At 33.4% G+C, this 16,185-nt stretch overlaps 1 protein-coding gene across 1 annotated transcript; it reads right to left on the reverse strand.

Annotated features, from left to right (window-relative positions):
* Window positions 1-9,087: 9,087 nt before the first annotated feature.
* Window positions 9,088-12,743, reverse strand: MYB40 (myb domain protein 40). The gene is made up of 4 exons (XM_039024388.2): window positions 12,426-12,743; window positions 10,590-10,744; window positions 9,883-10,012; window positions 9,088-9,806 (listed from the first exon to the last, which is right to left on the reverse strand). Exons 1-4 carry the CDS (start codon window positions 12,494-12,496, stop codon window positions 9,275-9,277), a joined length of 888 nt encoding a protein of 295 aa, XP_038880316.1. The 5' UTR covers window positions 12,497-12,743; the 3' UTR covers window positions 9,088-9,274.
* Between the last annotated feature and the right edge of the window lie 3,442 nt (window positions 12,744-16,185).

Consider the following 16,185-nt stretch of genomic DNA (forward strand, 5'->3'; position numbering starts at 1 on the left):
CAATGTCACCTGTCACCTGGGACAAGGAACATCCTCATCTCTCTCATTAACAGTCTTAGGCTTCCATGCCTTCTTTCTACCCTTCCTTTTTTTTTTTTTGTCTTGCTTCCTCTCTTGTAACTTCAATAGGAGTGTGACTCTTTTTGGGTAAAGTTTGGCCCTTTCTTCTTACAGTGTGTCACAAGGATCCAGCCTTCATTATCGTCATTATCAACGTGTTCTCCCTTGTTTTGAGGATTCGTGGCTTGGACCTCCCGCAGAAACCGCACAACCACCAACTTGAAGGTCCCAAACTAATCCAAACTCTCAGTTTCTTCATAACATATAATTGGTGTCGATGCGCTTAAAGTTTCCATCACCGCAGCATGATTTGTTTAGACCACCTCATATAGATCCAACTCTATTTTCCTCTCACGAGCCAACTTAAGGATCAGCTCCTTCCATGCAAAACATTTTTCAATCGGGTGGCTAACGACCCTGTGATACTTGCAGTAATTGGGATCGTCCACTTTTCCGGATTGTTCCGTTCTTTTACATTTATGTAGCTGGATAAGGTGGTTTTCCAACAGTTGCTCGAGTATATCCGCAACGTCAGAGTCGGGGAACGGGTAGACTTTTTTCTGCTGCTTCTTCAGAGTTAGGCGACGTCTTTCGCCTCCTTCATCTTTCTTTTCAATCTTCTTCTCTTTCCCTTTCGAGGAAAACTTCAACGGGGTCGTATTAATGACCATTGATTCCTTCGTGGCGCCTTTCACAATCTTTTCAGCGCCCTTTACTTCCTTCTTGTCTTTCTTCGATTCGGGGACCAAGAAATCCTTCGTTCCCCTATTGGCGATACTTAGCTCCATGTCGTGGGCGTGAATCGCCAATTCTTCAAAGGTACGGGGCTTTATTCCCGGCAAGATATAGAGAAGTTCCTAGTATATACCCTGCGTGCACATTTCTATAACAGATAATTTGGTGAGTCGGTCTTTGCAGTCCAGACTCAGAGCCTTCCATCGGTTGATGCAGTCAATGATCAGCTTCCATTTCCATTGCTTGTCATTTGTTGGTGGCGGGAAATTAGAAGTCAATTTTACTCGACAACCAAAATCTCGTGGACGCGGTATGTGATACATGTTCCTAAGATATGCGTTGATAGTCATGTGTCGATGGTCATGCGTTAGACTGATAATGCGTTAATGAATGTATGCGATGACCATGCGTCCTGCCACAAGTTTTCTTGCGCTCACGCCAAGTATAACGCGAACGCAAGTTTCTCGGGTAATCCGAGGTCGAACACATGGACTTGTAGCTATATGTATGTGGTGATGTGCATGTGGCGGTTTAAATAAAAGAATGGAAGGGATGTTGTTAAGTTAATCCTACTCCTACTCCTATCTAATAGACAACGCAATGAGAATATGCATGAAAGATAGAGATACGACAAACCTTGACATGAAATAAATGTGTGGGAAAATAGGTAAAATGTGGAGATGATTTCATTGCAATACTTAAGAGTGATCGCAAGTGCAACCTTAGTCAAGCAAGCCATGTGATCATGCTACACATACTAAAATCCTAAATCTAGGACATATGCAGTGTGTATGCATAACTGTCGAGATGATCGCATACCGCCACCATATTATACTTCCTAGACGCAACCATTGTCCTGTCCGCAGGGTGCATATGCTGTGTAATAACAAACAGAGCTTATTCCTAAGTCTCCATTCTTGCTTATGCAAACCTAATCTAACCCTCTCGAGCATCGATTCTAACCTAGCTCTCTTGAGTCATTAGGTTCTTTCTTTAGACTCTCTCTCGAGCAGCTCTAAAGGTGTGATAGGCGCATACATAAGACAAGGTAACCGCATGAACTTAGTTGATGCAAGATTATTCCTATCTCTAGTGAACAATGCATACATTGCTTAATGTGACTAACCATTTACCCTCCCAGGCAGTTGGTTATTGCTGACTTTACTCATAGACAAGCATTGCGTTAGCCTATAGATAGGCATTGCCACAGCTTCACACTAAGCAAATAAGGTTTTCTCACACACTCACGCAATGCACACCTCTCGATGGTTTGCTACATGCTTCATATCTCTAATCCACACGACTAAGTATGCGATACTCTAGCAGTCTCACTAAGTTTTGCAATGAAAGTAAAGATGCTAAGCAAAGAAGATGGAGATGAAGTCGAAGGAACAGAGAAATGCATTGAAAACAAATTGTATTAATTCCTTAATTCCAAAATGTCATACAATACAATATAAGAAAGAAAGAAAGAGGAAATGACCAGCTGGAAGCAAAGACTTACTCCCAGCGGATGTGCGCCAAGGCTGACGTTGGTGTCATGGATGGGCAGAGGAACTGACTCTCTCGAGATCTAGCTCCGGTCGTCACTCGGAATGGATGAAGGAGGTGAAAAACTCTCAGCCATCTTCTCACGTGTTTGTCTGGATCGCAAGGATCTGCCCTAGGTGAACCTCAGGCAAAAACCTTGGATAACTTGAATTTCTGCTCATTGGCTTCTATTTATAGAGCTTGGGTCGCTGAAGCATTAGTTAGACTGCTCTGAGTTTGACGTTCAGCGTGTTAGTCCTTTCTAAACCTCTGCCACTAATGGCGTGGTAGGTGAAATGTCAGCATCAAATTTGGTTTTGCTTGAGGTAGATGCGTTGATGCATTCATTACACCTACCTTGCGTTGATCCCATTAGTATGCATTGTCGCACAGCCGCAATCATTCAGTGAGCGCATTCGCTTAATACCGCAACTCTACATGATGACCGCAATCGTTTGACGAGCGCAACTCCCATGCGATGGATGCATACGGCTGATTATCGCAACATCCATGCGTTGATTGATGAATTTGCCTTTGCGATGGAGAGTTTCTTCACATGCGGTCGTCTATGCGGCGGTCTGGTTTCCACGTTTGCATCCATTTCCTGCATTAGCTACAAAAATAGAACATTGAACGCATAATTAAAGCAAAATAACGGGTTAGTTGAGATTCAACATGTTGATCGACGCAAGCTCACTTTCTCGTGAATTCCTATCATGATTGCCGCATATACTGCCTAACAACCTTCATAATTCTAAGTAAAAGGCCTAAGATGACATGCATTTCTGCATGTCATCATTTGTGAACTCCATCATGTTGACGGTGCGTCTAGTGCTGTAGAAACGATTCAAGAATTCCCTTTCAAGTTGCTCCCAGTTGTCGATCACCTCAGGTTCTAAGTCTGTGAGCAATGTGTTGCTTTGGGTTGCCCTTTCCATCAAACTGCGGGAACTTTGGGGGTTGATACCCCCCAGGCATTCTCAAGTTGTCGATCCTCTAGGTGTATGGCTTGGAATACATGAAGGAAGTCTGAGTCGGGCCTCCATACTGAGCCTTTGTGGAGGTCATGATCATGTCTTGCAGCTGTTGGACCGATAGAGAGGCCACCGAAGCTGACTGTTGTAGTTGGTTTTCTTGCAACACGATCTTCCCTTTGTTGGTTACTTTGACCATAGGTGCTTGGCTTGATTCAGCAGCCTCTCGAGACTACATCTGTTCTCTCAAGGCAGTGATCTCATGGTCTCGCTCCCTGATGGCTTTCATCAGTAAGTTGATCTTTCTTTCCATCTCTGCCATGGCCGCTTCAGACGTTACATCCGCCATCATGACAGAAATCACATCTGGCTGTGAATCCCTTTCCGGCTTGCTGAAGGTAGAAGTAGAGTTGTCAAATAGGGGGTTCTCCTTGATGACAACCCCGCCTTGTGGGGACTCTGTCATTTGCCTTAAGATGTTGTACACAATAAGAGAGCTTTTCTCTTGCTCCTACGTAACTTCTCTTGGGCGACTACGGGTGACAGGTCACGTGTAAGAGCTGTTTGTGGAGGAAGCTCTAGATGCCATATTCTTTAATGTCATTTGTCTTATTTGGATGCTGAGAGGGAGATGAGAGGTAGAGACGTCCCACTGGCCGTGCCAATTTGTTCGCATGAGGTTTCCGAAGAAACGTATTTCGTAGAGTTGAACTTGAATTGGTGTTGGTGTTGATTTGATGCGATGTGGTTCGATCTCTAGTACTTGATCCTCTGATTCTCTCTCAGTTGAGGGGATGTGCTTGACTTGAAGAAGAAAGACACCGAACATTCTTGAAGTAGAAGTCTTGGAAGAGTATTTATGTCTTCAAGAGTCTTCTGTCTTCTAGGAGTGCAGCTTCAGGAGTCTGGGAGTCTTTTGCTTGTTGATGAATTTTCTCTGGGCTCTCTGAATGCAGAATTGCTGGCCCCTTGGAATGAGAAGAGCTCCTCTATTTATAGGGCTCTTTGATGGGCTTCATGGGCTTGGGTCTGGTCTTTAGGCCCAATTAATTGAACTTGGTCCTGACTTTTGGGCCCTATTAATTAGACTTGGGCCTGACCTTTGGGTCCTATTAATTGGACTTAGGACTGACCTCCGGGCTCTATTAATTGGACTTGAGCCTGACCTTTGGGGCCCTATTAATTAGATTTGGGCCTATTTTGGCATTTTAGGCCCAAATTAAGCCCATATTTGAGCGTAACTGGGCCAATGCCTAAATTATAACGCCAAATTTAGCGAAATTAATTTTACCCAACCCAACGCTTGTGACGAATACACGTGCGTTATCAAAATTTGTCTTCAATTTCGATTTGGGACACATGTCAACTCTTAACTGGTCCCAAATTTGATGATTTTGGCATTTTGTCATTAATTTAATAAATGATGTGGTGACTCATGATTAGTCCGAAATTTCTCCTCCAACGATGAGTTTTAAAAAGGATAAAAATCAATTTGTATTCCTAATGTTGGATAGACTTGTCAATTAAAATCTCAAACTAATAAATCTATCAATTTAAACCATAAACTATCATAAATGATTTATTACTATTTTCATTTGGTTCCATTTAAAATAAACTCAATATTACTTAAATAAAATTATTCTTCTTCAAAAATTGTATCAAAGTAGCAAGAAAAAGTATAGTCGATGCCAAAATCTGGATAGGGTAAAACGTATTTGACATTCATGTGACAACAAAGATAAATTTGTTTGATAGGGGGGAAGCGAGTGATCTACAAAATAGGAAAACCTTCACACTAGTATGATGTTTGTCACATACACTTGATGCTTAAGTTACAGAGCAAATAATTGTAGCAAACTAAGAATTTGTGAGTGAAGAATAAATTTACTTTTTATGGAGTTATAGTGATATATATTTATAGGAGTGGTTGACTTAGATTGTCCAGATAGGGTTTTGGAGTCACTTTGGGATAATTCTTCATCTCACCAGGTCGGGGGGCATGCCCTATTTTGTGTTGGGCCAAGGTCGAGGCCGAGCATCTTCCACTAGACCTATTTTGGTCTTAGGGTGATATCTTGGCTTGGACCTTGTTATTTTTGGCCCATTTTGGACATACTCCATTAGCTATTTTGCTAGGCTTAACCTCGTCCTAGGTTGAGGTCAAGCACGTTGATTTGGGCCTAGACCGACACTAATCCTTCCCCCAAAGGCCCAAAATGGCCCTAAGGTGTTATTTTTAAGAGAAATTAAAAGAAATGTCTTAAATAAGAGGGTAATTTTGAAAAATGTCTATTTTAAAAATTCTTTGAAAAATATCAAAATTTTTCAATTGCTACGTATCCATTTGATGGCTTCTTCCAAATCTGCCCTCCAAGTATCTAATAGTCCAATTTGCATGCCTAATTTTTAGGTTTAAAAACCGCTTGATGTTTTTTTTTTTTTTTTTCTAAACTCAAAAATTTTATTTGATTCTAGTTATTATGTCTAGATTATTTAATCACAAGTTAAGTGTGAATCTATAATTATAGATTTTAGTATTTTCAATTTCCTCTCATTCTATAAAATATATATTTACATACTTTTGTATCCCTAAAATTATGCCTTTATTTGAAGCCCCATAAAGAAATCTCAAACTGTCTTCTTCCTCACAGTGGGACACTCCATAGCCAACTCTCTACCACCATTGCAAAATTCATCTTCCTCTTGTTCTTATTTTATCTTGTTCTATATATATCAAAATATTCGTACAATGCACTTATAAACAGCAAATTTGTGGTGTACAAAATTTACAGATCGTAGATTAATGATCCAGTACTGTTATTGTACACTTTAATGAAGCTACAAAGGTTTTATGTGATTGGAAAAATAACAAGAATATGATTAGAGAATAAAGAGAGAGCAGAAAATCCTAGGTCACCAAGAATTTGGTTATAGAGGCAATTAAAGTTGGAAACTAAGGATAAGCTTAATTCAAAGTTCATAACTCTTTTTTATTACAAGGTATTAAAGATTTTCAATCCGTACAAAGTTAACATTACCTTCTATCTTCACAAATTTTCAAAGAAAACTTTTCTATGAATATAAATAAACATAGATAGAAAAATTATTTGCAAGGGTGTGCCAATTATTTCCAAGAGTATAGCTGTGTTGTTCCTAGACAATTCAAAAATATTTATATATCTAGTTATTTTGATTGGCTCAATCAATATTTTATTTTCTAGTATACTGTATTTGCAGGATTTACATATTCAATTTAAAAAAGAGATACATTATCAGGTATTTGTATGGCCTAGTCCAAAAAAATTTAAGTTGTTTAATATTATATTTTAGTATAATATATGTATTTGTGAGTCAAACTTCATTCAATAGATTTTAAATAGGAAAATTATTTCAAATGGTAAGACATATTTATAAAATATAGCAAAATCTTAGAACTATCAATATAGACATTGATAGACTTCTATCAGTGTCAATCAATATACTGACAGACACTTATGAAAGTCTATCCGTGTTTTTGTAAACATTATAGTTTACTATTCTATATTTAAAAAAAATCCTTTTAAATATAAGATATTTGTTTATTTTTAATATTTAAATTTTAGTTATTATCATTAAAAATTTGGAAATTAACCCACTTTTTTAGTTTCAATGAACTAATGTGCAATTATGTTTTCTAAATTTTGTATTTTTTAAGGTAACCTTGCTTTTTAAGATATTGTTTTGCGAGATATTATTTTAAATGTTGGTTTTTAGAACTAAAGTTTTTTCCATTTAAATGAATATTGTTTGCCAATGGTTGTGTGTTTTTTATTTAGTTAGTTCTAGATTATTAGATTTTATTGGGTTAGTTTTTAGTAGCTTTGATTTGGTTAGTTTTGAATTTTTTTTATTAGATGTATTCAAATATATAAAAATTCACATATATTGTGTAATTATGGTGATCGTCAGTTAGAGGAATATCGGTGTGCGTTTTCAAATAATAATAGTATATTTTAGTCAAACATTTAGGTTTAGACTTTTTTTTTTTTTTTTTTTTTTGATAAAAAGCAGGTTTAGACATTTTCCAAAATTACACTTTAAAATTAGACATTCGTGTAGACGTCCTTATTTTTACTCAAACTTTGTTGTTTTCTTTGTCATGTTACTTTTATCTCTATTCTATATCGATTATATCTTTCAGTCCAAAATCATCTTTAACAAATATTGCATAATTTTTTCTCAAATGATAGAGAAAGTAGAGGTAGAATAGACAGAAAAGATGAAAAACTACTCAAATTAATTTTTAAAAATTGCTAATATTCATTTTATTTTATCATTTCTTTTTCTTCTATCTAAAAAAAGTCTACCTATATGTGAAAATTATCTCCAAAATGAGTTTATGCCAACTGACAAAAAGTATGCTTCAATTTTAATAAAAGTTTAAAATTTTAATATATATAAGTAATAGTTTTAAGTTTTAAGTAATACAGTTTGAAAGTTTAAGAACATATTTGGATTAACTTTTTGAATGCTTTTAAAAATATTATAGAAAGAAAAGTGCTTAAAGTAGGCACAAAATCACTCTATAATCCATTGTAAAACACCTGCCTTTCATTTTATTTAAATTGCTAAGTGAATGATAGAGTACACAATTTGAAGTTTTGAGGTGGGTTTAGTGTGGCTTTATTGTACACATTTAATTCAATTAACTAATTCACTCAAATAATATAATAAATATAATTGAAAAAGGTTGGCAGCTTAGGGTCTATTATACAATATAAAAAATATATATTTGTGAAAGTAAAGAGAAAAAGGTCCAATAATTATTATTAAAGCTGATATAGAATGATTAGAAGAACCAAAGGTGATATTCTCAGCAGACAAAACTATTCCATCACTTTGCTTTTTGCCCCCTCATCTTCCCTCTAATTCACAAAGAAATTAAAGGCTTTTGTTACTTTCATGAAGTAAGCTTCAAGTTACACTTTCACCCATGATGAATGAAATCATGGAAGCTTTTGTTTGATGAGAGAATACATTATTGCATTGGATTTTTCAAAGCTAAAACAATATCTTTTATTTTTCTTTGAACTATATGTGATGTGATGTGATCTAATGAATAAATATAGGAAGAATTACCTTTTTAATCTCCAAATTTTGAAGAAGGTGTGTTTTTGGTTTCTAAGTTTAAAAAACGTATCCTTTTAGTCTTCGAGTTTGTAAGGATAAGTGTATTTAGTTTTTAAGTTTTTTATATGTACTTTTTTAGTTCTTGAGTTTTCAAGAATCACACTAATTTCATCAGAAATTTATCTAATGGACTAATGGAGTGTCATGTCAACATTTCATTACTCATGTGCTATAATTTTATGTCACGATCCGATACATAAGTGGTTAATCATTAGGATTAAGGATAAACAAAATTCGAGTCTAGGAAGTAGATCAAACTTATGATTCATTCAACTATTTTCTATGTAGTGAAGTTGTGACATACTTCAATATGAAACTATCTAGGTTAAAATATAATTTCTTCCTAATAACTCCTTATTCAAATTTATTTGAGTCCCTACATGTTTAGCTGTTTCTATTCACAACAAAAATAATGCTTAGCCTATGTTTTGAAGTGCTTTTTGCCCTTCCCCATTCAAAATCATTATGTTTAAGAATAAATAAGCAAATTTCATAAGAAAAATCAAAGGCAGCTCCCCCACAAGCCATCTTGTGATAAAGCATTTGTAGATTAAATATTTGGCCAAACCACCAATAATCAAAAGTTCCCAGTTTTTCCATTTTATAGAGAAGTTAAAAATGAACTCAAGAAAATGAAAATTTCCCCACATTAATATCAAGCTTTGTATGCTATTTGGACAAGAAAGTGTGATTATTGAGCATGACAATGAAAGAAAAACAAAAGTAATTACAGTGATTAAGAAAACTGATGAAATATGACCCAAGTTCACAATGTGGAACATATGTAGGCTTTATAGAAAGAAAGCTTAATGAGAGAAAGTATCAATGTAGTAGCCACCGCCGTTCCCGAGCGAGTAAATGTCATCCTTTTCAAGCGGATTGAACTTGGGAACCCCATCATCCCATGAAGGAAGTGAATACAAACTATCAAACTGTACGGAGTTCTGTTTGATTATTGATAGAGATTCATTCATTGAAGAACAATACTCCAAAGAAAACGATATGTTGCTGTTGCTTTCTAATTCGCCCGTCCACATTTCATATCCAATGCCTTTGCACATCAGATTACTTGAACCATCTGATGATATCATATGGGATGCAACTTGGTTTATTTCCTTTGGCTCAAAATCAAAATTTGGTATTATTGCCTCTTGTTTTCTTAAAGGATTGGATGCAATAAACAACTTTTCTTTCAGTCTATCTGTTTTCTCATTGAGTTTTTTGTGTGTCAATGGATCCAAACCAAGTTGCTTCAATCTCTTCTTGATTCTAGTGTTCCAATGGTTCTTGATTTCATTATCGGTTCGACCCGGGAAATGTGCTGCGATTTTCGACCACCTGCAAGAGTTAGTAGAAAACCATGTGAATTTGGTTGGTAAATTTGAAAGGAAAAAATATGAGCACAAGGCATTACCTGTTACCAAGAAGGGAATGAAGGTGAATGATTTGGTTTTCTTCCATTTCTGTGAAAGCACCTCTCTTGAGATCAGGCCTCAGGTAATTGATCCATCTTAGTCTGCAACTCTTTCCACATCTTAGCAAACCTTTTCCATAGTTTAAAAGAAAACTCCCCGTCAAAAATCTCAGGCTTCTTCGGGAACTGTTTAGAATTCGAGAAAATATAACCATGTGGTTGTTTTCTAAAAGTTGTTTCTTTTAGTTTGTTTTCACTGATGACTTTCCTTTTAGAACATTTTGAAGTTGTTCTTCCTTTCTTAGAGCATGAGCCTATGAATGGTAATATATGGATGACTTTAGCTTTTACAAGCTATTAGATTGTATTTTCTTAAAAGTCATTTTGAAAACAAAAGTAAGAAAGTTAGTTTTAAAAGTAAACTCTAGGGAAGCTTTCAAACAACATGTTGTTTGGTTGACTACATTTTTTGGCACTTAGTTTCGCTGGAGGTCTATTTTCTTAGAATAATAGATTGAAGACCTTTCTTATAAAACCATTTGATCTCGATCCGTCACAATCAACTTAACATATAAAAGTCACTAAATTACGCTTCTCAGAAACAACTTTCAGACCCCATTCGATGAAACGGGCTACCAAACAGACCCAGAAATTAGAAACGATGTCAAGTGGAGTCGGTTAAGCAACAACAAAGACAAAGAAAACACCTGCAAGTTTAGGCACCAATCTCCAGCAATGGATGCCATTGTTGAGAATGAAGTTCATGAGCTTATGGTCTTCCTCCACCGTCCATGGGCCTCGTTTGAGTCCGACCTTGTCACAGCACGGCTGTCGTCCCATATCCCGATCTCGAGGGAAACAACTGCAATAGTTTGCATGAGTTTAATCCATGGAAGTGATGCTTAAAAAGGAGGTGAGGAACTTTGGCAAAGATGGTGCCAGTTCATTGAAACATATAAAAAAAAGGAAGGATGTTGTGTAAAAGGGTGATAAATGATTGAAATGGGAAAAGCATTCAAGTCCAAAGAAAATAAAAGAAAAGAAAGGCATGGAGCAGTGTGATTATTGAATAGCCACACCCCAAAAAACTTCTCTTATTCTAATATTAGTTTAAAGAAGCAATCCAAAACAGATATCTTAAAAAGATTCCTTCTTCCTCTTCAAGGCTGGCCACTTTTGTTTTTGGAAGACAACTCCTAAGTGGCTTTAGTTTTAACTATTATATGCAAAAGGGGAGAATTTTTATTTTTCTTGCAAAATTCAATCTTTATAACATTCAATGGGATTGCTAACTAATGACCAATAAAATTTTTATGGCATTCACCTATCCATTGGATTCAAAAGTTTCTTAGATTTCCAAGAGAAATTTTGAGGAAAAAACACTTGAATTCATTAGGGCTTTTTTAGAAGTCATTACGTATGGAGTTTTTTAAGATTTATAACCTTTAATTTGCAGGAGAATTCTCCCTCCAAGAAAAGATGTGATTACTAACGTAATTTTATTTTATTTTTTTTAGAAAAACACTTACATCCGGTTTTATAACGATTTCGTTTTTTGTTTTTTTTTCCTAAAAACCGTGTTTGTCTTCACACAATTTCTTAACAATCGTTTTTGTCTTTATCCAAGGAATATTTGAATTCTCAGCTAAATTCTAAAAACAAAAAAAAAAAACAAGTATTTTATTTTTATTTTCCAATTTTGGCTTGGATTTTACAAATATGGTTAAAAACAAAGAAATTCATAGTGTTGATAAGGTTAATTTTCAAAAACGAAAAACATAAAACGAAAGAGTTATCAACAGGGCCCTAGAAATCACTATCAGATATTGCAACGGATCCATTATGTGTAGAAGTTTTCTCAGATTTCCAAAAATTCATCTTTCCAACAAGAAATTTGATTGCTGATGCAACTTTGAGCAATGAAGATACTCAAATTCATTCGGGTCTTTTTATCGTTCAATACATAACCAAAAGTTCCTCAGACTCCAAGCATGAATTAACCAGGAAAGTTCATCATTACAAGTGAGAAGTTTGATTACTGATACAATTTTCAGCAAATACAACGCCAGAATTCACCTGGGTATTTCATCATACACTATATGAGCAAAAAAATTCCTCACGTTTCCAAGTAATTAAACTTCATCATTCCAAGAAGGAATTAGGTTACTGATGTAACATTAAGCAAAAACAACAACAGAACTCACTTGGGAGTTTCACCATTCATTTCATAAGCAAAAGTTCCTGAAAAAATCGTCGAATCTTCCTCCGATTCCATTAAAACTTTGGCTCGTAAACACAAAAGTACAGTACGTGCTCTTTTTAAAAGGTTAAATTCAGAATTATTGAGTTTCAAACAAGAATTTTACTGGAAACTTCATCTTTCCAGAATGAAATTGATTGAAAAACACATGAGTTCACAAAGGGAATTTCAATGCAAGTGGGGTATTACATAATAATGAAGTTAAAATTGCATAGAAGAGAGAGAAACAGGGAAAATAAATACATAAATAAATAAAAAGGAGTTCAGAGAAAGAAAGAATCACCATTGAAGTAAGCAGCAGAGCAGACAAGAAGGGTCACTAAAAATGATATGATTCTGAGAGGAAAATCCCATTTGGGAATCCAATTTCTAAGCACATTCTTCAACATCCATAATGGTTTCTGAAAATGGAAGGCAACTCTTCCCATTTTCTTTCTCTTTAGAACATACCCATCAATGGGAAGAGGGGAAGGGAGAGTCAAACCAAAATTCACCATCTCTTTGGAGAAGAACATCATACAATCCTTTGCTTCACATTTTAGACCAAACGTTAATTAGGGTTTGGTTCATTCTTGCTCTTAAATTAGTTTCTTTTTTATCTGAAATTCAAAACAAACATATATGTATTATAAACCTGTTAAATTAGGTGTAACGTAGGTACTCATCATTATTAGTATTCATTAGTCATGTGTCACTTATCTATTACTCAATGTGTTGTCCAATTTTTAAATAATACAACCCGAATAATCCCCCACCCAAAATGTAGTTGTTGGATTAGGTTAGTTTTGTTCTTGGATTGGGTTAGGTTGAATTTTTCTATTTTTATTAAGTTGGGTTATATTGGGTCGTGGGAAAGAAAATTTGGGTTGACCCAACCCAACCCAAATTTTATATATATTTTCAACCCAAATTTTATATATATTTCTCTTTGTTTAAAGTTTAATTTTCTTATATTCATTAATTTTTTAATTTTTAATATTTTTCCTTTAAAATGGTTAAGATATTTGTATTTGTTTCAAGTTTACAATAAATATCATAGATATTTGATATTTAGCATCTTAATTTTATGAGATTTTAGTTATTAGTTATGTGTTGTACATAAATTTACATATTTTTCATTAAAAAAAATAATAATAAGTTATAACCCGACAATCCAACCTAATCCAACCAATTTTAAAGGTTGAGTTGGGTTAGGTTAGAAACTTTATTTGGGTAATTTAGGTTGTCAATCAAACCAACCTGAATTTTTGAGTTGGTCCAAAAAATACCTTCAACCCAACTCATGTACACCCCTCACAAGTATTAGTCCATGTATCTCAAGATTACGCACTATTATGGTACATGTAATCCACAAATTTGTATAAATAGTGACATCTGGTGATTGAAAGATTGACAAAATCTAAACAATTGGAGAAAGTGAAGAATTTAGAAAAAAAATATATTTTATATTTTGTTATTTTATTTTATTTTATTTATTTATATATTAAGTTTAATTTATTTTAATATTTATTTATTTTATTATATATTATTATTATATTTTTTTTTTCCATATTCGTGTTCTCGTTATGCGTCGTTGTGCTCTTCAAATTCACAACATGTTATCAGCACGAGCTCCTATCATTTTTCCTCGCTAAAAGTATGTCCTTAAGGTATGTCGATTTTTTCCTCTTCGTTATAATTAATAAATTTAACGTTATTTTGCATATCTAATAATACCTATTAAAATTTTAATATAAATACAATATTTTATGATAGTGATGTCATGAAAAATCTCACAAAATTAGAATTTGTCGCCCTTGATATTGATGGTAGCAATTATTTGTCATGAGTACTTAATGCCGAAAATCCACATCAAATATACAAAGCAAAAGCTATGATTTTTCTTCGTCATCATCTTCACGAGGGATTGAAAATGGAGTATCTTACTATAAAAGATCTTCATTTCTTGTGGAAAAATTTGAAAAAGATGGAGAATTTAGAGAAATTTCTTATTTTATATTTTGTTAATTTATATATTATGTTTAATTTATTTTAATATATATTTATTCTATTATATATTATTATTTTATTATATTTTCTTTATATTTGTGTACTCGTTGTGCATTGTTGTGCTCCTCAAATTCACAACAATATGATATATATTTGAATGTTTGTTTTATATAAATTTTTTTCTTCATTAAAGAAAAAGAAGTTTTTTTAATATTGTTTTGGTTGATTTTGAACTAGTTGAAAAGGAAATTAGTGGTTAGTTAGATAATATCAAAGTTGAGGAGTTGAAAACGGTATGTCCTTAAGATTTCTGGCATAAATTGAAATTTTTTTTGGGCAAATATTAATTTATACTCGTAAACTTTCGAGTCTTATCAATTAAAACTATGAACTAATAATTATATCAATTCAAATCTTGAACTTTCACAAGTGTATCGATTTACACCCTCTGTTCGACCAATATTATATGCAACTTATGAGTCAATTAAACTCCAAAATTTTTGTAAACCAATCATTTTAGACCTTTTATTACAATTACCTTTGAAAATCATTCATACATTGATTCTCAAATATGTGTAGGCTTCTTCAAAACTCGATTTTAGAATAAATGCATAAACAATTCTCTAGGATATTTAGACTAAGAGTCTCTATTTATTCAGTTATGAAAGTTTAGAGGTTTAATTGATATAATGATAAATATAGTTTTAAACAAAGTTTTTCCGGACAAAACATAATGAAAAATATAAATTGGTACAATTATAAAAGTTCAAAGTTCAAAAATGATATAATTATTAATTTAAAATTTAAATTGATATAACCACAAAAACTTTAAAGTATCAATTGGTATTTTTCCAAAAAAAAAAAATTAGTATCAGCCTAGTATTTGAAGTTTTTTCATGAAATGTGAGTAACATTACAAGCTTTTTGGTACATCAGTTAATTGTAAAGTATGCCTTCAAGTTATGTAGCTCATCAAATCTCTAAATTAATGTGGAGATACAAGTCACTGTACTTGAAACCGTTCGGATCAAATTAAAATAAAATTCAAACTTCAATATTAAAATTGTAACATTTTAAAATTCAAGAATTAAATTAAAATCATAATAAAAGTATAATATTTTGAAATTTATAGAATAAATGGAAACAAACCTAAAACGTATGGACCAAAAAGTATATTTTCCATAATAAATTATAAATTGTTAGAACAAAATTGCTCATATTGTGGCTTTGGCCTCCTCTTTTTTAAGAACAAAGTTGCTCATGTCGCTTTGACATCCTCTTGTGGTGCTTTTTGGTCTCTTTGTGGTGTTTTTTGGTTTGGAAAGATGTTTTTCAATCGTGTATTTTTCCCTTCATCATTGATGAGCCGTAGTTGGTTGTGGTTTCTTGTCTTTGCTTAAAAAAACAAACAAATATCAATTTATACCTCTAAACTTTGAGGATTATATCCAAACTCTAAACTAATAATTATATGAATTTTTTTTAAAATAATGTTATTTTAATATTTATTGATAAAAATTGAGTTAGTTTGAAACTATCGACAAAAATAGGGTTGTTAAATCGTGGACGGGGTCCATGAGTTTTGAGTCAAAGTCGTGTACCCGTCCACGATTTAAGGCTAAATCGTACCCGTCCACGATGATACGATTTAAGGCCAGCCACGAATTAAGGCTAAAAAAAATGTGTCTTGTTTTATTTTTTAGTGTTTTTTTTGTATTTTTGGAGAATTTTTTTACCGTGGAATTTAAATTTTTAAATGCCTACGATAAAATAAAAATTGAATTAAATTTCTAAGCACGAATGAAGGCTAAATCTATTTTTTTTTTCACATAGATTTGTTTTACCATGAAATTCAAATAGATTTGTTCCCCTTTGTATCTACTTAAATCAAAAAGCAATAAAAAATAATAAAAATATGGAACTCGTCCACAAGTTTGTTAGCTTACATAAAAATCGTGTATATTATTTTGTAATTGTTTTCCTATATACCCTATTTTTGTTATTACTTTTAAAAAATATATTATTCTTGAACTTACTCTATTTTTAGAGACGTT

This window comes from Benincasa hispida, chromosome 1 (genome assembly GCF_027475165.1).
Source record: "Benincasa hispida cultivar pf3 chromosome 1, pf3_genome.v1.1, whole genome shotgun sequence".
NCBI classification, from domain to species: domain Eukaryota; kingdom Viridiplantae; phylum Streptophyta; class Magnoliopsida; order Cucurbitales; family Cucurbitaceae; genus Benincasa; species Benincasa hispida.

What these genes read in the sequence shown, in the direction of transcription:
- MYB40 (XM_039024388.2), bottom strand. Translation starts at nt 12,496, where the DNA reads ATGGGATTTTCCTCTCAGAATCATATCATTTTTAGTGACCCTTCTTGT. An exon ending in CTCTGCTGCTTACTTCAATG is followed by an intron (nt 10,745 to 12,425) that starts GTGATTCTTTCT and finishes AAACTATTGCAG; the next exon opens with TTGTTTCCCTCGAGATCGGG. An exon ending in CATTCCCTTCTTGGTAACAG is followed by an intron (nt 9,807 to 9,882) that starts GTAATGCCTTGT and finishes TAACTCTTGCAG; the next exon opens with GTGGTCGAAAATCGCAGCAC.